This window comes from Oenanthe melanoleuca, chromosome 5 (assembly GCF_029582105.1).
Source record: "Oenanthe melanoleuca isolate GR-GAL-2019-014 chromosome 5, OMel1.0, whole genome shotgun sequence".
Lineage (NCBI taxonomy): Eukaryota > Metazoa > Chordata > Aves > Passeriformes > Muscicapidae > Oenanthe > Oenanthe melanoleuca.
In genome coordinates this window covers 58,391,766-58,413,870 of record NC_079339.1, presented here as the reverse complement: position 1 = coordinate 58,413,870, position 22,105 = coordinate 58,391,766, and the positions used below count along the sequence as shown (strand labels likewise).

General features: G+C 52.9%; 1 protein-coding gene across 1 annotated transcript; it reads right to left on the bottom strand.

Annotated features, from left to right (window-relative positions):
• Positions 1-25: 25 nt before the first annotated feature.
• NID2 (nidogen 2) lies at positions 26-21,723 on the bottom strand. The gene is made up of 22 exons (XM_056493886.1): positions 21,421-21,723; positions 20,437-20,745; positions 17,214-17,446; positions 16,681-16,988; positions 15,952-16,101; positions 15,627-15,872; positions 14,428-14,628; positions 14,122-14,340; positions 11,947-12,090; positions 11,122-11,250; positions 10,909-11,040; positions 10,709-10,828; positions 10,399-10,632; positions 8,843-9,067; positions 8,531-8,752; positions 8,270-8,439; positions 6,586-6,715; positions 5,083-5,254; positions 2,269-2,426; positions 1,584-1,707; positions 874-986; positions 26-787 (listed from the first exon to the last, which is right to left on the bottom strand). Exons 1-22 carry the CDS (start codon positions 21,607-21,609, stop codon positions 777-779), a joined length of 3,939 nt encoding a protein of 1,312 aa, XP_056349861.1. The 5' UTR covers positions 21,610-21,723; the 3' UTR covers positions 26-776.
• Positions 21,724-22,105: the final 382 nt, after the last annotated feature.

The window sequence follows — 22,105 nt, the reverse complement described above, 5'->3', positions numbered from 1 at the left end:
AACAGTGAAAAACTGAATCCAAAGGGAAACTTAAACCAACCTCTTTTATTCAATTATTGAAATAACCTAGAAAAAGTGAAGCATTACAAGGTAACTGGTATTTCTGAACATGTATTGCTCTGCACTGGGTAGGTCTAGGAAGGCACTTGGAAGACCCAACAAGCATGAACAGATCAATTCTAGCATATTCTTCTAATATAAATACTAAAAGACATGCATGGAGGCAGTGGTGAAAACACAGAATTATCCTCTGGAAAATCTTCAATGCCTTTGGCACATCCCATCCCTGTTCTGCAGGATTTTGGAGTACACACAGTCTCTGTCTTCAGGGCTGTTTGTTATTTAGACCCAGTAATTTTCTGCATCCACAGCTTCCCACAGGCACTTAATTTTTTTTGGATAAAAGGACCTCTTGGTCAGATTGTCAAAACTATGAAAAATGAATCCATTCTTCCAATAAAATACAACACTGAAGTAAAAAAAAAAAAAAAAGCTACATTTTAAATCTTGCATGAGCAAGAGTTCGAGTCATGGCTTGAGCTCCCCAGGACCTTTTTTTTTTTTTTTTTGGTGATATCTCAACATTTTCCACTTGGTAAAAAAATACAGTAGTAAAGTCTTGAGGTATAACTATAAAAAATACTTGAAAATCTTTTGCAGGAAAGCAGGGCACTTCATTGGCCTTGGTGAGGGATTTTCCTCGTATGCAGCGACAGTTCTCTGGGTCTGAAATTCCTCTGGGTGCAAAGATGGTTGTTACCTTGAAAATGGAGTTCCTATTTCCTGGCTGTGGGGAGAAATGGAGATTTTTAGTGTGCCAGGCACCCATTAGCCATCAGCATTCCCAAGGGCTGGGGTTTGGGTGGGTTTTACCTCCTGGGCAGTAGGGATACACTGCTGTGATCCCATAGAGGTGGGATCGCTGCTCTGGAAGGTACTCATCAGTGAAGGAGCCTGTTTCTTTATTTACAGCTATCACCCCATCCCTGGTGAAAAAAGGAAGAAGTGTTTTATTCACCTAAAAACTGAGTTTTCCCCATATTTATGTTTAAGCTGATAAACTTGGTCTGAACACCTGCAGGACAAGTGGAATGAAATCTGCCCTGTAAATCCTCCTCCAGCTCAGTCAGTGCATTTCTCTCTGCTGATGCAGCCACAGAAAAAGCCTTCCAAGGAGAGATTATCTCCCTGAGAGTCTCCTCCAAGCGTGGCAAGCTCTTAAGTGTTTGTTGTAACCCAAGCCTGGCTGGGAGCAGTGAGAGCTTCCAGCTGGAGAGGGAAGAGAGGCCAGTTCCTGCTGCCGAGGCAAAGGGAACAGCTGAGGACAGGATCTTTCCTTGGACCTAATCTAGATCCAGAGACTGAGCCAAGTTTAGTTAAAAAAAAAACAAACCCAAACTTTTTCTGTCCCTCCCAGGGAGCTGAGCTTGTGTCTAAACAACAACTCGGTGCTGAGATTTCCGCGCAGGTGCTGCTGCAGCCCCGCTCAGGAGAGCTCTGGGCTCTGCAGGATCTGGGGCTGCTCCCAGGGAGGGCAGCTGAGCATTCCCAGCTGTGCAGGGGATGGTTTCTGCCCTGCTCACCGTCTCCAGTCCGTGTGGTAGAAGTGGTTGGCGTAGCTGGTGATGCTGAAGGGGTAGTTGAGGTTGCTCTGGACGACGCGCCGGCCGCTGCCGTCCGGGAACGTGCACTCCAGGTGTTTGGTGCCTGCTCAGACACAAAACATTCCCCAGCCCGCTGGAAGTGCCACACCAAATGTGTTCCTTGTGTTTCACACACTCACAGGATCACAGACCCCCCAACAATCCCACCCTGAGCATCCCTGGCAGGGCTGTGCAAACACTCCTGGAGCTCTGGCAGCCTCGGGATGTCACCATTCCCTGGGCACCCTCTGGGGGAAGAGCCCCTTTTCCTGATTTATTACATTTTGAAACAGCTTTTCAGCCTAAAGATGTAGGATCATAAAATTCAGGTTGGAAAAACTCCCTAAGACCAAGTCCAACCATTCCCCAGCAGTGCCAAGGTCACCACTGCTCTGTGTCCCCAGGTGCCACATCCACACAGGTTTTTAATCCCTCCAGGGACAAGGACTCCACCACTGCCCTGAGCAACACCATTTTCCATGAAGAAATATTTCCTAAAATCCAATCTAAACCTCAGCTGGCACAACACTGCAGCCCACAGGTAGCACTGGGCTGAAGACATCCAGGATTTTCCCTCGAGGCTCAGTGTGACATTCATTCCCTGATCCATCCTTGGGGACATTACCTGCATCTGCCCAGCACAGCAGCTTGGAGAAGGGGTCAAAAGTCAGGCCATTGGGCAAACCAATGTCTGTGTGCACCAGAACCCTCCTGTTGGCTCCATTGACAGTGGAAGTTTCAATTTTGGGAGCTTCACGATTCCAGTCCGTCCAGTAAAGGTTGCTGGGGAAATAATGCACAAACAGGACACACAGTAAGGAGTGGTGGGACATTATCCTGCTTCTTGCCAGGAGCAAGGCCTGGTTTTCCCCTTATCAGTGCCTGAACCATCTTTATTTGATTAAGAAAAAACCTCTCCAAGCAAAGCAGAAAATACCAAACATGTTTATGACCCAAACTGCGGCTCCTCGAGGAGGGTGAGTCTGAGGAGGAGCAGATTTTGTATCCCAACAGCACCCTGGAGGCACAGCTTTCCAAAATAACCTTCATCCTGACACTAAACCAGCCCTTTTAGCCAAATCTTGAATTATTAAATAAAAAGAAGAGCTGGGGAGCAGAGCCAATCCCTCCTACAGGATGGGCAGTGTAAGAGTTGAAACGAGGGATGTGGGGCTCTAAATTCTCCAAAAATTCTGTTTGTTGCATTCAGATGATTCAGTAATTTTGTGGTTTGTTGTATTCAGATGATTCAGTAATTTACAGGTCATGGGTAACAAGAGTTAAGCCCAGGTCAGCATCAGCTGTAAAAAGCTGGGCTTTGTTTAAAGCCCATTCTAGTGCTAGTTACAATATTTTATATAATTTTCTTTACAAAATATCATATTAGATAACAACTACCCAATACTTTTACTATTACTTATAGCTTATTATAACTACTATCATTACCATATTCATGTTGCTGTTTTTTAATTACAAAAAGGTAGCAAGTTCTAGTTTAAGCTAAAAGTTGTTTTTCAGTTTTCTTGCAGTAGAAAATGTTGAGATTTTTTTTTCTACTTGCAACATTGGCTTTCTTGTTTACTCATAAAAAATCTTTTGCTTAATAAAAACATCTTTTGTTTAAAATAAATTTATCCTTTACTCTAAATCATAAAAACTCCTTTCAACTCATTTTTCCCTTTAGCTTCTTAATTATCTAATAAAACTAGCTCAACAATTCTTCTATATCAAAACTTAATGTAATTTCTATTCTTTCTTCAAATTCTTCCTGAACCTGTTAGGGGAGAGACTGCTTGAATCTGTTTCCTAGAGGGGACCCCATTCAGAGCTTTTCTCCCAAATTTTCCCTAAACCAGGACACTATTATACATCTATAAAAGCTTCTTATTAAACTTTCATTTCCCAACAGCACAGGGTTCAAGTTGTGCACCTTGCAAAGCCCCATGACAAAAACCCCTGTGGGATTTCTGCACCTTGCAAAGCCCCATGAAAAATTACTGTAGGAATTCTGCACCTTGCAAAGACCCATGGCAAAACCCCTGTGGGATTTTGTTGGAGTCAGTGAGTTAGGGGTCTCTCTGAATTCTTCAGAGAGAAATCAGAGTGCAGGGATTGAATAAGTTTTAGGGTAAGTTCTAATGCTTTTAGTAAGTGAAAGATTTCAAATGCCAGAGGAGCAGTGAGTGTTCTAATGAAGGTTGAAACACACTGATATCTGCACTAGAGGCTCTAGAACCACAGTTGTAGACAGGATTTTGACATAACAGACCTGTAGTAAGAATATTGCTGACATTTCTTAGAACAAGACAGTTTGTATGCATAGTTTTATACATAACCTGGTGTGCTAAGAAACTGGAATTCTAACAGGTTAAGAGTGGTGGTCTGAGCTTGCATCTTAGCTTGTTAGAAAAATCCTATATAACACTATGTATAGGGAGAGCTGTTGCTTTTAGCCATTGCTGCTTTGAGCCATTGCTGCTTTTAGCACCAGCCTTTTGCCTTTTGCCTTTCTGCTTTGTTGCCATTGCTTTTGCCATTGCTTTTTGCTATTGCTTGTCTGTGTACTGTTGAGACTGATGTGCTCTGTAATAAATAACTTTTCTAACCATTAGTGCTTTGGTTATTGAGGGATCACCCCACCATGTACTGCTGAGACTGCTGTGCTCTGTAATAAAGAACCTCTCTAAGGATCAGCTGCTTTGGTTATTCAGGGATCACCCCACCGTGTGCTGCTGAGACTGATGTGCTCTGTAATAAATAACCTCTTCTAACTATCAGTGCTTTGGTTATTCAGGGATCACCCCACCGTGTGCTGCTGAGACTGATGTGCTCTGTAATAAATAACCCTTCTAACTATCAGTGCTTTGGTTATTCAGGGATCACCCCACCATGTACTGCTGAGACTGATGTGCTCTGTAATAAAGAACCTCTCTAACTATCAGTGCTTTGGTTATTCAGGGATCACCCCACCATGTACTGCTGAGACTGATGTGCTCTGTAATAAAGAACCTCTCTAACATTAGTGCTTTGGTTATTCAGGGATCACCCCACCATGTACTGCTGAAACCAATGTGCTCTGTAATAAATAACCCCTCTAACTATCAGTGCTTTGGTTACTGAGGGATCACCCCACCGTGTGCTGCTGAGACTGCTGTGCTCTGTCATAAATAACCTCTCTAACCATCAGCTGCTTTGGTTACTGAGGGATCACCCCACCATGTACTGCTGAAACCAATGTGCTCTGTAATAAATAACCTCTCTAACTATCAGTGCTTTGGTTACTGAGGGATCACCCCACCATGTACTGCTGAAACCAATGTGCTCTGTAATAAATAACCCCTCTAACTATCAGTGCTTTGGTTACTGAGGGATCACCCTGCACAGGAGCCTGCAGAGCTCTGGACCCCGTGCCCCGGGCAGAGCAGGGCGCCCAGCTCACCCCCGGACGGGATCCACGGCGATGGCGCGGGGGTTGACCAGCTGGCCGTGCACCAGCACGCGCCGCTCGGAGCCGTCCAGCCGCGCCCGCTCGATCCTGTCCAGCCCGCTGTCCGTCCAGAACAGCGCCCGCCCCACCGCGTCCACCGCCAGCCCCTCGGGGCTCAGCAGCCCTGCCACACCGGAGGGAACAGGAAAGGAAAGGGAACAGTAAAAATCAAAGTAAAAAAAAAAAACAAAAAAATTATATACATATATATATATATACATAAATATAAATATAAATATAAATATAAATATAAATATAAATATAAATATAAATATAAATATAAATAATATAAATATAAATATAAATACAAATATAAAAATAAATATAGATAAATATATTAAAAATAAAAATAGAAATAAAAATAGAAATAAAAATAAAAATAAAAATAAAAATAAAAACATAAAAATAAACATAAACATAAATATAGATATAGATATATAGATATAGATATAGATTAAATATAGATATAGATTAGATATAGATATAGATAGATATAGATATAGATATAGATATGGATAAATATATAAAAATAAAAATAAATATAAAAGTAAAAATATAACTAGAACTATAAATATAAATGTATAAATATATTAAAATAAAAATAATATAAATATATAAATAAGAATATAAATAAAAATAAATATATATATATAAATATATAGATATAGATATGGATATGGATATAGATATAGATAACTAAACTATAACTAACTATAACTATAACTGTAACTATAAAAAATAAAAATAAAAATAAAAATAAAAATAAAAATAAAAATAAAAATATATATAAATATATAGATATAGATATGGATATGGATATAGATATAGATAATTAAACTATAACTAACTACAACTATAACTGTAACTATAAAAATTAAAAATAAAATTAAAAATAAAAATAAAAATAAAAATAAAAATAAAATAAAAATAAAAATAAAAACAAAAATAAAAATGTAAATAAAAATAAAAGTAAAAATATAACTATAACTAAACTAAACTATATAAATATAAATATAAATATAAATATAAATATAAATATAAATATAAATATAAATATAAATATAAATATAAATATAAATATATATGTGTAGCCTCTAATCCTTTCTAGCCTGGCTATCAGGGTTGGAAGTTTCACTGAACTTGGTGATTTTATGCAGAAAGAAAATCTGACCCCATTGTTCAGGAACTAAAAAATTTCAATACTAGATATATTATATTATATTATATTATATTATATTATATTATATTATATTATATTATATTATATTATATTATATTATATTATATTATATTATATTATATTATATTATATTATATTATAATAATATATTATAATAACTGCTTTTTATTCCCTTAATTCAGTCTGGCCTCTGTTTAGGTACCCATCGGTGGGAGGCCCCTGAGCTGCAATGGCAGCAGCTGTGGCTGTGGGAGGTGACACGGGGCAGGACCCACCTGAGCTGATGATGGTCTCTGGCTCGGAGCCCGGCTCCAGGCCAGCCCTGCTGATGGTCCTGCCGGCCACGTCCGTCCAGTAAACCATCCTGTCCCTGCAGTCGTAGTCGATGCCCACCACGATGGAGCCCTGCAGGGCCAGCACAGGGACACGGGTGACATCCTGCAGGAGGCTCAGGGAGCAGCCCCAGCCCACCAGCAGCGCTGGGGCTGCCTGGGGAGTGACACCCAAATCCCATTCCCACAGCACAACTCTGCTCCAGGGGGTTCCCACTGCACCCTCCCAGCTGAGTCCTGCAGAGAGGGTTTTAACCCAGCTGAGTCCTGCAGGGAGGGTTTTAACCCAGCTGAATCCTGCAGCAGAGGGTTTTAACCCAGCTGAGTCCTGCAGAGAGGGTTTTAACCCAGCTGAATCCTGCAGCAGAGGGTTTTAACCCAGCTGAGTCCTGCAGGGAGGGTTTTAAACCAGCTGAGTCCTGCAGCAGAGGGTTTTAACCCAGGTGAGTCCTGCAGAGAGGGTTTTAACCCAGCTGAGTCCTGCAGCAGAGGGTTTTAAACCAGCTGAGTCCTGCAGAGAGGGTTTTAAACCAGCTGAGTCCTGCACAGAGGGTTTTAACCCAGCTGAGTCCTGCAGAGAGGGTTTTAAACCAGGTGAGTCCTGCAGAGAGGGTTTTAAACCAGCTGAGTCCTGCAGAGAGGGTTTTAGCCCAGCTGAGTCCTGTAGCAGAGGGTTTTAACCCAGCTGAGTCCTGCAGCTGAGTCCTGCAGAGAGGGTTTTAGCCCAGCTGAGTCCTGTAGCAGAGGGTTTTAACCCAGCTGAGTCCTGCAGCAGAGGGTTTTAGCCCAGCTGAGTCCTGTAGCAGAGGGTTTTAGCCCAGCTGGTCAGGCTCACACCACATCCAGATGGATTTGAACTCTTTGCCTGAAGGAGAGGGTGCTCCAAGAGCGAAGCCAGCCCAGGGAATAACCTTCAGGATGGGGAGAGGGAATACTTGGCAAGGTCCTTCACTTCCCCAGGGGGCAGGGAGGGTCCTGGCTCAGATTTCCCCGTTCCTCTGCCTTGGTCTGAGCTGGCTGGAGATGAACATGGCCATGCTCCAAGGGAGTCCGAGGAAAGAAGAAAGGCCAGCCCTGCACCTGGAAGTCTGGGCTGTGACCAACCCTGGAGAGCTCTGGGAGCACCTGAACTCCTTCCCTTGTGAGCAACCCCAGGTCTGGGACCTGTCTGAGCCCTGTCTCTCTGCTGGGAATAGATGGAGGGAGGTGGAAAGAGAATCCATAGAATCCCGGAATGGTTTGGCTTGGAAGGGACATTAAACATCACTCAGTTCCATCCCTGCCACGGGATGTGGCATCCCTGCCACACCTTCCACTGTCCCAGGCTGCTCCAACCTGGCCTTGGGCACTGCCAGGGATGGGACAGCCACAATTTCTCTGGGCACCCTGTGCCCCCCCAGTCAATAATTTCATCCCAATATCCCATCCAACCCTGCTCTCTGTCATCGGGAATCCATTCCCCCTGCCACTTGTCCAAAGTCCCACCAAATCAGCCAGCATCACCAACACCCCAAATACCAACACCAACCCTCAAGAGGTGACCCCTCAAACCCTGCCAGCTCAGACAAGGGGTTCAGACACCCCAAACCCGCTGTGGCAGCCCATCCCCAGCCCGAGGGTACCGTACATGCAGGGACAGCAGGGTCCTGGCCGCCTCCTTGTGCAGCCGGGTGCCGTTCAGCGGCAGGTAGCCGATCTGCTGGCCCTGGGCGTAGAGCAGGAACGTCCCGGTGGCCGGGGGGGACACGTCGGGCCGGGGCTGGGGCCGGACGCTGGGCGGGGCCACACTGGGCAGACCTGGCGTGTTGGAGGGGACAGAGCTGGCTCGGGTGGCACTGTCCCGGGGCAGGGCAGTGCCAGCGCGGCAGGGTGGCTCCGGGGCTCTTACAGGGCGGGGTGGTGCCGGGCTCGGAGCGCGTCCCCGGGATCTCCCTGCCGCTCTGCTCCACGCACCAGCAGTAGCCGCTGTCGCCGTGGCACTGCAGCGGGGCGAAGTCGCCGCCGGGCTCGCACTGCGGCACGTACTGGTCCCCGCGGGGGCTGCCCCCGTAGTGCTCCAGCAAACTCTGCCGCCAGCGCTCGCACATGCTGGGGGGCCGCTCCGTGGGCTCTGCCACGGCAAGGGGACGGTCACCAACCTGCGTCTCCTCTCGCTGCTGGGTGTGCCCCCCACCCTGAGGATGTTTTTTGGGGCGCTCACCTGGGCTCCCGCAGCGGGGTGGGGTGGTGCCCGGCGCTGTCCGGGTGCCGGCGATCTCCTGCCCCGCAGCATCCACGCACCAGCAGTGCCCGGAGCTGCTGTGGCACTGCAGGGGTCGGTACCGGCCCTGCTCGTCGCACTGGGGCACGTGCCCGTCCCCCAGGGGTGGCACCTCCCGCGGGTACATCCGTGCGTGCTCGCAGGGCGTCAGCTGCTGGATGGACTCTGCCGGCAGCAAACGCCCCCAGCCCGGGCTCAGGGGGTGCCACGCGGCTCGCCTGGAGCTGCTCGGCACCCCTTGCTCTGGGGCAGCTCCCACAGCTGTTCCTCCATCGCAAGTTGACACAGGAGGTGGCCCAATGGTCACAGCCGCTGTAACCCGAGGGGCCAGGGCACCCTAAACACCCCAAACCCCTCGATGCACCCACTCAGCAGCCCTCAGTGGAGCCCCAGAAGGGTGGTTGGGCAGAGGGTCACAGAGCCACAGAGTTTTTAGGGTTGGAAGGAGAACCTCCAGTCCAACCTCCCTGCCAAGGCAGTGTCACCTAGAGGAGGTGACACAGGGATGTGTCCAGGTGGGTTTGGAATATCTCCAGAGAGGGAGACTCCAAACACTCCCTGGGCAGCTTTTTCAGGGCTCCAGAATTTACAAAATTCTTCCTCATGCTGAGCTGAAACATATCAAGTTTTAATTTATGGCCGTTTAGTTTATGGGGCCCCTCCACTCACTATGGCTGGGCTGGCAGCTAGCTGGGCCACAGTGGGATGACACTGTGTGTTGGGTTGATGTGGCCAAAAATGTGTATTCTCTCACCATATGTTGAACGGGGGTGGGGGGGTGGGGCAGTGACCCTGATCTCCTGGCACACATTATCTGCTCATGGGCCATCTTTAAACCAGCTGGGCAATCATCTTTATCTTTCCCACAGCCCATCCTCCCTCCAGGAGATATCTCCTGTTCATGGCCACTGAGTCCCAGGGCATGACTGATAAAATTCCATCATCCCACTGGGAGATGCTCCAGCCAGGGCAGGAGCCAAGCCTTTCCTACCCAGATAAAAACTGACATTTTGGACACCAAGGCACCTTCTTTCCACTGGATTCCAGAGGAAAGCCAGACCTTTCCACATCATCCCTGGAGCTTCAGAGGAAACTGCACCTTCTCCAGGAGCACTGCTCCAGCTGAACCACATCTGCCCCTGCAGGAGGATGCAGCCACCATTGAATGGGACTGTGCCAACACCCTGACTGACTGACGGGTGTCAGCTTGGATTCTGACTCTGGCAGGGTTTGGGATTGTTCTGTGTAATACTGCATTTCTATTTGAATTTTCCTAGTAAAGAACTGTTATTTTTAATTCCCATCTCTTTGCCTGAGAGCCCCTTAATTTCAAAATTGTAATACTTTGTAGGGAGGGGGTTTACATTCTCCATTTCAAAGAGAAGCTCCTGCCTTTATTGGCAGACACCTGTCCTTCACACCAGGACACCCTGGGACACCAGCCAGACGCCCAAGGAGCCAGCCCTGCTCCCCTCACCCTGGAGGGTGTCACTGACCTGGGCTCCCGCAGCGCGGTGGGGTGGTGCCCGGCGCTGTCCGGGTGCCGGCGATCTCCTGCCCCGCAGCATCCACGCACCAGCAGTGCCCGGAGCTGCTGTGGCACTGCAGGGGTCGGTACCGGCCCTGCTCGTCGCACTGGGGCACGTGCCCGTCCCCCAGGGGCGGCACCTCCCGCGGGTACATCTGCGCGTGCTGGCAGGGCGTGAGGCGCTGCGGGTTCCCTTCCACCGCTGGGGAAAGAAGAGGAGAGTGAGGGCAGGGAAGCAGTGCCAGGCAGAGGGGGCACGGGGGCAGCGGGCACCTCACCGTACGTGCACTGGAAGCCGTCCCCCGCGTAGCCGGGCCGGCAGCGGCAGGAGAAGGAGCCCGGGGTGTTGTAGCAGGTGGCAGCCGGGTGACACGGGCTTTCGGCGCACTCATCCACGTCTGTGCAGGGTGAAGGTGGGGTCAGCAGGGGACAGGGACACCCCTGCAGGGCCCTGCTGTGCTGGGGGGTCCCACCTTACCCGAGCAGTGGATGCCATCGCCGCTGTAGCCGGGCAGGCACTGGCAGGTGGCGCGGCCGTCACCGCGGGACAGGCAGCGCGCCCGCTCCGGAGCGCAGGGGTGACGCCCGGCCTCGCACGGGTCACTCAGCGCTGTGGGGACAGGGCAGGGGTGCTCAGGGCACGTCCATGGGCACAGGAGCGGGGGACACCCCGGCTGGGGGCAGCACTTACGCACACACGCCTGCCCGTCCCCCGCCGGCCGGGAGCCACCGCGGCACTCGCAGCGGAAACTGCCCGGCACGTTCAGGCACACCGAGAAGGGGCCGCACTGGCTCAGGCCCTCGGCGCACTCGTCCACATCTGGGGAAAGGAGGGGACACCCTGATGGTGGGGGGACATCCCCTTGTTCATGGTCTGGCAGGGAATATCCTGCCCCACGCTGCCCATCCCTTGTCTGTCACTGAACTGAATCGACTACAGAATTAACTTTCTAATCAGCTCAAAATAGAAGGGAAAAAAGAACGAGATCGCTTTTGGTAAACCAATAAAGTGATCATTTTGATAAAGAAGCATTTGTTCAAAACACACCAATATTCCCGACTATTTGTGGTTTAGAACTTGGTTTCCTTCTCCTGTAATTAAGTGATCAGATTGGTCACTTAACCTGGGATTTTAGAAGGAAACCTGCTCCTTATCGAAAGGCAGGATCCTTGAATTCTGCACCAGCATCACTGGCACCGGGCAGCTTCATGTGGAAAGGGACTCCAAATTTGAAAGCTAAATTTGCAATGTGAAGTTTGGTGTGAAACTGAAAAGCAAAAACTGATTTGGCTATTTTCCTGACTCTCCTTTTTTTTTCCCCCTCCTCTTTGTTGTTCGCTCCTGGAGCGCTTCCCCAGGCACCTCCAGCACCCTGCCTCAGTTTCCCCCCTTGATGCACCCCTATGCTCGGTGAAGCTCTGTGACATCCCAGCACCCCAAATACCAGTGAGCACCGTGGTGCCTGATGGGGCAGAGACCCCCCAGCTCCCCCCAGCTCCCCCCAGCCCCGCTGACCTCGGCAGCCCCGTCCATCTGGGCGGTAGCCGGCCGGGCACTCGCACGTGTACTCGGTGCCCACGCCGGGCTGGCAGCGCGCCGGCGCCTCGCACGCGTGGCTGCCAGCGTGGCACGGGCTCACCACGGGGTTCTGGGCGTCATCTGCGGGCACAGGGGGGTGTTGGGGGGAATAAAAGATCTGTGAGACACTGGGAGTGATGATCCCCACTTACACCCCATGCAGGCATCCCTGCTGATGGCTGGCACCCTGGGTTGGCAAATGATGGGCACCCAGGGGTGGGTGCCTGTTGGAACCCTGGAAAATGGGAATTTTAGGCTTTCTGTGTTGGCAGGCACTGATGCCCAAGAAAACACTGCTTTTGACCTGAGGCCATGGAGAAGGCTCCAAAACTGAGTAACGGAGGGGTAATATGAATAGAAGTGTGTCATATCACATGGTGGAAAACTTAGGATTTAAGGTTTTAGAATTTAGCAATATATTCTAAATATTCTAATATATATTCTAATATATTCTAGCAATAGCAAGATGGAGGTTTTAGGGTGGAGGTGTCTTTCTTTTTCACCTTCTGCTTCATGGGTCTAGGCAGTACTTTTAATGGTTGGATAGAAAAACCCGCATTGCGGGTCACTGGTTATTGGGTTAAAAGTAAAAATAATTTATGTGTTCATTCTTAATTGGATGTGTTGGGTTGATGTGGCCAGAAATGTCTATTCTAGCACCATCTGTTGAACTGGGTGGGGCAGTGCCCCTGATCTCCTGGCACACATTATCTGCTCATGGGCCATCTTTATACCAGCTGGGCAATCATCTTTATCTTTCCACAGCTCATCCTCCCTCCAGGAGATATCTCCTGTTAATGGCCAGTGAGTCCCAGGCCATGACTGATAAAATTCCATCATCCCACTGGGAGATGCTCCAGCCAGGGGAGGAGCCAAGCCTTTCCTACCCAGATAAAAACTGACATTTTGGACACCAAGGCACCTTCTTTCCACTGGATTCCAGAGGAAAGCCAGACCTTTGCACGTCATCCCTGGAGCTTCAGAGGAAACTGCACCTTCTCCAGGAGCACTGCTCCAGCTGAACCACATCTGCCACTGCAGGAGGATGCAGCCACCATTGAATGGGACTGTGCCAACACCCTGACTGACTGACGGGTGTCAGCTTGGATTCTGACTCTGGCAGGGTTGGGATTGTTCTGTGTAATGCTGCATTTCTATTTGAATTTTCCTAGTAAAGAACTGTTATTCCTAATTCCCATCCCTTTGCCTGAGAGCCCCTTAATTTCAAAATTATAATAATTTGTAGGGAGGGGGTTTACATTCTCCATTTCAAAGAGAAGCTTCTGCCTCTATTGGCAGACACCTGTCCTTCAAACCAGGACATTGCACCATTAGGCCTTAAAAGACCTTGTAGAGAGAGAGAGACAGGTCTCCATTTTTATCTTGTTAGCTACAAGCGCTGTAGAACCCATCATAACATAGACAAGAATTAATAAACCTCTAGTTCCGAGCACGAAATTCCGTCTCTCTTGTGCATTCAATCCCGAAGAAGACGAAGAAGACAAAGAAGAAGAAGAAGACGAAGAAGACAAAGAAGGCGAAGAAGAAGAAGACGAAGAAGAAGACGAAGAAGAAGAAGAAGAAGAAGAAGATGACGAAGAAGAAGAAGATGACGAAGAAGATTACAAAGAAGACGAAGAAGAAGACGAAGACGACAAAGACAATGAAGAAGACGAAGAAGAAGACAAAGAAGAAGAAGATGACGAAGAAGACGACAAAGAAGAAGAAGAAGAAGATGAAGAAGAAGAAGAAGATGAAGATGACAAAGACGACAAAGAAGACCAAGAAGACGAAGAAGACGAAGAAGATGAAGAAGACGAAGAAGAAAAGAAGATGACGAAGAAGATTACAAAGAAGACAAAGAAGAAGATGAAGACGACAAAGACAATGAAGAAGACGAAGAAGAAGACAAAGAAGAAGAAGAAGATGACGAAGAAGACGACAAAGAAGAAGAAGAAGAAGATGAAGAAGAAGAAGAAGATGAAGATGACAAAGACGACAAAGAAGACCAAGAAGACGAAGAAGACGAAGAAGATGAAGAAGACGAAGAAGAAGACAAAGAAGAAGACGAAGAAGAAGATGATGAAGAAAGTGGATGGTGCTGGTGCTCACCTGGTGCCGGGCCGACGCGGGCAGCCAGGGCGTAGCGCAGGACGTGCTCGTGGCCGTCGAACAGGGCGAAGGCGCGCGCCACCGAGAGCTGCTGCCGCGCCGGCGGCCGCGCGTGCGGGCACCCCGACACGGTGACGTTCTGGCGCAGGCGGTAGGACAAGGTCTGGTTGGCAGTGCCCGCCAGCACCACGTACTCCCGCTGGCCTGAGGATGTCACGGCTGCCAAGCGCCGTGGGATGGGGGAAACGGTGTTAGGAACGTGCCTCGGGTGTTTGTTCAGGGTGGTGTGGGAGGAACCACTCTTACCTGAGCTGGAGTAGGAGTAGAGCTCCTTGTAGGGAGTGATGTGGACGGTGGCGTTCTCCGGCAGGAATGGCACCTCACCCTGGATGTGTGTCCTGAGGTTTAAGTAATTGTCCGGCCCCAGGCCCTCGGCTGTCTGAGTGACCTGGACTGTCTCCCCACCGGGGTAAAACATCACCTCCAGGCTCTGGGTGAACTCAGCACCTGGGCAGGAAAAGGGAACGGGCACCATTTGGAGGGATGTGGATGATACAACTGTCCCTGAGAAGAGCCCCTGGGATCTCACACCCTGAGGCAATGAAACTTTTCACGAGAAATGTTATCCCCTACTGACACCTCTGTTATCATTTTAGATTTCTATTGGTCTTTAACTTCACTAGATGATTGGTCTTTTCTCACCTAGAATCTCAAAGTAATGGGATAGTTCTCAACTTACAATTTTACTGGTTAGAATCCCAATCCCCCTAAACCCTATATGCTGTGCTATGTATCTGGATTTTGCTGGTAGAACCCTTTGAAGAAATAAAGCTATCTTCAGAACCTCTACAGCAACTCCCAAAATCTCATTCCTAGCTAGCTGAGAAGCTGACCTCTGCCTCAGGGGCTCCTGGAGCTATCCAGATGTGGACACCACTGAAGGCCCCAGCAGAGTTTGCCAGGCCCTTTTCAGGTTCTGAGTTCTTTTTCTCTTTTCTCAGGCTGGGAAGCTTTTTCCCAGGCTGAGACAACTTCTCAGCTCTGGCCTAAACCTTTCCCAGGATGATAACTTTCTGGTAGACAGAAAGGAATTAATAAACAGAGATTAACACCTGGTGTTGACTGCGAAACAGTTTTGTGTTGTAGGTGACAGGAGGTGTTTTCTCCTATTGTCCAATGAACTACTGTCCTGTTTGAGACTTGTGAACCACTCTATAAATATAGTTCAGTTTTTTAACAAAGTGCTTCTTTAGCTTCTCACGCTTAAGAAGTCACTGTGGTTAATACACACGACTCTCCGCGTACAGCCACATCCAGACTCCTGCAGCAGCCTGAAGCTAGAACCATCCTAGCCCAGGCAGCTACACAGGGACAACCCCAAAATGTCCTTCCCTGCTACTCCAGCACACCAATGACGACTCACAGCAAGAGCTGAGAGAGGGATTGGCGAAACCCCAGAGCTCCCCCAAACCCCCTGACCACTCCCATCCCAAATCCCCTCTCACCGGTGATGCTGAAGCCGTTCTCAGCGCCGGGCTCCTCCAGGGCGAAGAGCCAGGCAAAGAGCCCCCCGAGGGGCAGCAGGGGCAGCAGGGCATGGGCGGCGGGCTGGGGCACCCCGCTGAGGGCCGTGTAGGCCCTGCCGTCGCTGCCCACGATGTAGGCGTGCAGATCCACGTCCTGGAAGCGCACGGACGCCCGGCCCACCCTCAGGCTCCCGCTCACCTTGCCGTTGAGGCGATGCACGGCCCCTGGGGGGGGAGAGGGGCACCCCTGGCAGCGGCCGGCCCGGCAGAGGGGCAGGCCGCGCCCGCCGCCCGCCCCGCGTACCTTCGGGCAGGCACTGCCGCCCGTTGCCGTAGAAGGTGGCGCGGCAGTGGCAGCAGAAGCCGGCGGCGTAGTCGGTGCAGAAGGCGTGAGGGGAGCAGCGCCCGTGGTGCTGGGCGCACGTCTCCCTGCTGGCTGCGCTGTAGGTGAACGCTGGGGACAGAGGGGAAGGGTGGGGACACGATGACAAGGCCACCCTTCGCGGGGGGTGGGGGGTTTTGCCTTCTTGGCCCTGAAAACACCGCCTGGAGAGGAGCCAGCTGGCAGTGGAGGCTCCAAGAGGGTCACCCGGGATGCAGAGGGGTGGTGGAGGGTTTGGAACCTGTTGCCTGATTTCAGGCAGATCTGACAGAGAGGGCACTGAGATCAAATTCCTGAGGGTATTTTTGGGAGGCAGTTGGCTGTGGATGGGGCTCTGCTCCCCTGGGCACGTGCCGCGGCGGCTCCACAGCTGGCTCGGTGGCAGGGAGGGTGGCCAGGCCAATTGTGACTGTCCCCTGAGTATCCCACCCCATCCCATAATCCTGTCTTTTCCCTTGGCAGGGTTGCATCACTCCTCAGCAGTGAGACTGGGCTGAGCAGCTTTGCAGGAGAGGCTCCTCCAGCACCAGCCACTTGGGACAGGGTGAACTTCCAGCCAGGGACTTTTTTCAGTGAGTCACTGTCCCCACTGGGCCATCACCCTGGGGTCATTGTCCCCTCTGGGTCATGGCAGGGGCTGTGGTCACTCACCATCAGGGTTGAAATGCACGTCCTCCTCCACGCCCACGCCGTGGTGGCCGGAGCTGTAGGAGGAGGGGTTGGCAGAGTGGCTCTGCAGGGTGCCACTGTCCCTCCTCCCTCCTGGGACAAAGCCCAGGAGCACGGGGCTGTGGGACGCGTGGCTGGGACGCTGGGCCATGGGTGTGTGGGGGTAGCTGGCAGTGCCAGGGTTGGGGTGAGGCACAGCAGGAGCAGCTCCCTCGCCACCCCCCGGCTCCACCTGCTCGGCGCTGCCCACGTGGAAAACCCACACGCCAGGAATTCCCGTGTTGCTCTCCCTGTGGACACAGCACACACAAAAATCATCACAGCCATGCCACCCAAAGGTGGCACCACCCCTCCAGGACCCAAAACAGCTCCTGTGCATGTGGAGCTGAGCTCCTGATGCAGCCCAGCACCTCCAGCTCACTCCCCAAATTTTTCAGGCTCTAAAAGGTTGCAGGGATGGCAGAAGGTGACCCTGCTGCCCCTGCCCACACCCACAGCCCCCAGGTGCCACTCACCTCTCCAGGCTCCTCAGAGCCTGCTCGCTGCTGGCCAGGCTGTGGAACAGCCCGTCCCTCTTGGGGTCATCACCGTCCCCCCAGCTGAAGCCCACCCTGGCTGGCAGCTCCAGCTGGACGTTGTAGGACTCCTTGGGTCGTGTCCCCAGGAACTGGAGACCACCACTGGGGTAGAGGAAGATGGCGTAGGTGTCCTCGTCGTTGTAGGCTATGACTGCCTGGAAGGTGTTGAGCTGCCAAAGGGAGAGTGGCACACGTGGATGGGATGGAGGGGCAGGAGCACAGCAGAGTGAAGGAAGGGGACAGGGATGTGAGAGGCAGCCCCACACACACCACAGGGCATGCAAACACCCCAAAAGGGCCCTGCAACAGAGAGCTCCTCCATGGAGCCAGGCTGGGAGAGCTGGGGGTGCTCACCTGGAGAGGAGAAGGATCCAGGGAGAGCTCAGAGCCCCTTCCAGAGCCTGAAGGGGCCCCAGGAGAGCTGGAGAGGGACTGGGGACAAGGGATGGAGGGACAGACACAGGGAATGGCTTCACTGCCAGAGGGCAGGGATGGATGGGATATTGGGAAAGAATTCCTGGCTGGGAGGGTGGGGAGGGGCTGGGATGGAATTCCTAGAGAAGCTGTGGCTGTCCCTGGATCCCTGGAATTGTCCAGGTTGGACAATTGGAGCAGTGTGGAACAGTGGAAGGTGTCCCTGCCCATGGCAAGGGGTGGGACTGGATGTTCTTTAAGGTCTCTTCCAACCCAAACCATTCCAGGATCAGCCTGGGGAAGAGCAGGAGCCTCTCATCCCCAAGTGCCACACCCTGGGAAGATGCTCAGCATCCTCCTCGGGCCCCATGGCACAGCCAGGCCACTCCCTCATGCCAGGCTGTCCCCAGAGCATCCCTGGCCGTGCAACCCCCGCACTGGGAGCCCCTCACTCCTGTCCCCCACTGACACCCCCCTGCTCCAGAGGAAAACCCGCACCCCCCGCTCGTCCCTGAGAACAATTTTAGCTCGGTTTCCTCCGGAAAAAACACTCCCAGCTTCCCATACATCCCGCTATAGGCAGGCTGGCTGCCTGCCCTGCCAGCCCTGCGAGCCTTGGGGCTGTGCCAGGCAGCAGCACCACGGCCACAACCCGCGGACAGGGAGAGCCCAGCCCCACACAGCCCCTGCTCCCCCGGGACACAGCTCCGAGTGCTGCCCACCGAGCTGGAAAAATGATCAAACTCTCAATTTCACCCCCACAGCAGCGGGAGGGAGGCTGGGGGCTGCCCCCCCTCCACCCCCATTCCCCGATTTTGGGGCGCAGGGCCCCCGGAGCACGGCTGGATTTCCTGGCAGCCCCGCGGGATATAAAGAGCCTTGTTGTGCTTGTCGCACACACTCGGGGCATTCAGAGACCCCGAAAAGGCGGCCAAAAAAGCCGGAGGGGGGGTGGAGTCACCCCCTGCCCCCGGGGCTGGATTCCTCCCCCACGCAGCAGCTGCAGGGCTCGTTCTGCCGGGGGGGACACGCCGGGTGACACCGATGCGCTGGCACGGGGGGATGGAGGGAAGGAGGGGGGCAGCCCCCAGCAAAGCGCTGCAAAGGGCAAATTCCAGCCCAAAAGGGCAAGTTCGGCTCCTGCATGAGCAGGCTCAGCCTGGTCCCGTTCTGCAGCCCGGGAAAATGTCACTGCAGGGACCAGGAGCGTGTCCCAAGGAGCTGGGGGGACACTGCCACACCTCCCGCCCCAGCAGGACCCGAAGAGGGGGTCTGGGGATCCTCTGATCCCCATCTTAACCCTGTTTACTACTTTTGGGGCTCCAAAGGGATTAGCTGTGACTTTCCAGGGCAGGGGGAAAGGCTTTGGAGTCAATCCTGGTTCTGAGCAGCAGGAGGGCAGCGTTTCCATAAACACATTTGGTCAGGGGAAAAAAAAAGAAAAAGAAAAAAAAAATAAAAGTGATGTTTGGGGAGTTTTTTAGCAGTTTTGGTGAAGGGGGAGCTCAGCTAAGCACAGGCACAAGCTGCATTTCAGGAGCTTTCCCTGGAGCTCCCCATTTCCAAACGATACCAGTTTCATTTTAAAGCCTGATCCAAACTTCTCAGAGGGGAAAAAAAAAAAAACACAACAGGGGAAGAGAATAGAAGAGGAGGCTGCTCTTTCGAGGTCACTGTGAGGCCCCTGATGGCATCTCTTCAGCTGTTTTCCCAACTTTTAAATGAGAGGAAAAAATGTGCCTTGTCTCCTTCCAAACCTCAGCTTCTTGCCTTGCTTGGCTTCCCTCCTGAAGGGCCCTGGAGTGGGGGGATGGCTCCTGGTGGCCCTTGGGGACCTGGTGGCTGCTGCTGGGCTTTGGGTGACAGCCCCTCAGCCATCCCCCAGCTCTGGGTAGCTGTCACCAGAGATTTCCTGGTGCAGCTCATCCTATTCAGTGAGTCCATGCACTGTCAGTGTCACTGTCAGCCTGATGTGACAGCTCATGGCTCGGTGTTTTTGGGGACAGGAACCTTATCAGCCCCGTGGGTGGAGAGCACAGCTCACCCCCCTGACCTGGCAAACCACCTACGAGCTTGTTTTCCAAAAAATCAGCCCACAGTGGAAATTCCAGAGCTGGTTCCTCACCAGTGTGGTCAGGACAGGGCCAAAAGGAAGGGCCAGCCCTGAGCCACCAGTAAAGGTCAGGAGGACAATGGGTGACCTAAACCAGGGCCTCCCCCAGCTGCCCCCTGCCCTGCAAAGCCAGAGCTACCAGCACTGGAAAGCTTTGTCTGAAAAGAGTCAGAATCGTGGGATGGTTTGGGTTGAGGGGATCTTAAAACTCATCTCATTCCACTCCCATGGGACACATTCCACTGTCCCAGGCTGCTCCAAGCCCTGTCCAACCTTGGACACTTCCAGGGATCCAGGGGCAGCCACAGCTTCTCTGGGCACCCTGTGCCAGGGCCTGCCCACCCTCACATCCTAACATCTGATCCAAGCAATGTGAAGCCATCCTGACACTCCATGTCCTTGTTCAAGCACCTCCAGCCATGAAGGCAACCTCTAAACCTCCTCTGGCCAACAGCTCTGAGCAGAGGGGGACAGCTCCATGTTCCTCCTGGTGCTCACCCAAGGATGGATGGATGGAGCCACCCTCCAGCTGCTCAGGAAGAAAAAAACTCAACATTTTGGGTACCACAGCAGAAAAACTCATCCTCCCATGACACTCAGGACAGGTATCCAAGCTCAGCCCCTCAGCCTCACCTTTGTGGAGGGCTGGGTGTCCTGGGAGAGCTCCTGGTAGGCACCCACGTCCTCCCAGGTGGCAATGAAGGCATTGGTGGGCACGAAGGCGCCGGCAGAGCGGGGAAAGCCAGCCTGGATGTATCCCACAGCCTGCTCCAGCACGTCCTGAGAGCCATCCTGCCGGTAGTAGATGTTCCCTCTGTCCCCCGAGGTGTCCAGGTCGGCCAGGAAGGGGGCAATGACGGGGAAGTCTGTGGGGAAATCGTCATCCACGTACTGGGTCTCCCTGGGGAAATCCTGGGTGGAGATGACCCCGTTGGTCCCCACCTGCAGGGAGAGCGGTGCAGGGCGCTCAGGAGCTGCGGAGGTGCCACCACTGCTGTCCCCTTGCCCTGTCCCCCCCTCCTCGGGGCACTGAGAGCCCCGGGGCCGCGTGGCCCCATCCGGCCGGGCAGAAAACAAAGACCTCGGGCTCCTCCATCCCCCAGGGAGCTGCGGCTCAGGGGCCATCCCAGCTGCAGCCGCTGCGGGCGGGGAACAGCTGCGGAGCAGAAAGCACTCTTGTTCCTCCGCAGCCGGGGACAGCGGGCAGGACACCGCGGGACGGACGGACGGATGGATGGATGGATGGATGGATGGATGGATGGATGGATGGATGGAGAAAAACACGTGCGGTGGGTGCGCATGGACGGGCAGTGGCGGCAGGACGAGGAGGAGGAGGAGGAGGGGGTGTAAAGGCAGGGGAGGAAGGGGGTGAGGGGGAGGAACGATGGAAAGACGGAAGGGTGAAAAGCCAGAAGGAGAAGGGATGGTGGGGCAGAGGGATGGAGGGAAGCAGAGTGGGGAGATAGAGAGAGACAGGGCTGGAAGGGAGGGACGGAGGGTGGAGAGATGGTCGGAGCGAAGATGGAGGGAGAGAGGGAGATGATGGAGAGGAGGAAGCGGGGCCGGGGGGAGGAGGGCAGGGAAGGAGAGGGCAGCGGGGATGGGGCCGGGACTCACGTAGAGGCGGCGGGCGGAGCGGCCGTAGAGGCGCAGGGCGCTGCGGAGCAGCAGCCCCGGAGAGCTCTCGTCATCCCCGGGCCGGAGCCGGGCATCGCCGCGGGCCGGGCCGTGCGGGAGCAGCCCCGGGCGGGACAGGGCTGTCCCCACCGCCAGCAGCGCCGCCAGCACCGCCAGCACCGCCCGCATCCCCACACCGGCCACGGGAACCCGGCGGGACCGGGAGCAGCCGAGCGGAGCAGCGGAGCCCAGCGGAGCCCAGCGGAGCCGCACGGACCGGACGGGGCGACCCCGGCCCCGCGGGGCGGGACAGGGAGTAGCCCGAGGGGCGGGGCCAAGCAGCGGCCGTCCCCGTCCTGGGCCAATCAGCTTTTACCCAAAATCCATCCAGGGTAGAAGCTTCCCCCCCCATTCCGTATCCCCGCGCATCCCCCGGGCCGGTACCGGCATCTCGGGGGGAGCGGGTACCATAGCGGGAAGAAGAGTGGGATTCCCTCTCCGTGCACCGCATTTTCCCTGGAGCCCCGCATTTTCCCCCCCGCATTCTCCCGGAGCCCCGCATTTTCCCCGGAGCCCCGCATCCCCCCGGAGCCCCGCATTTTCCCCGAAGTTCAGCATCCCCCCGGAGCTCCGTATCCCCCCGCGCCCCGCATCCCCCCGGAGCCCCGCATTTTCCCCGAAGTTC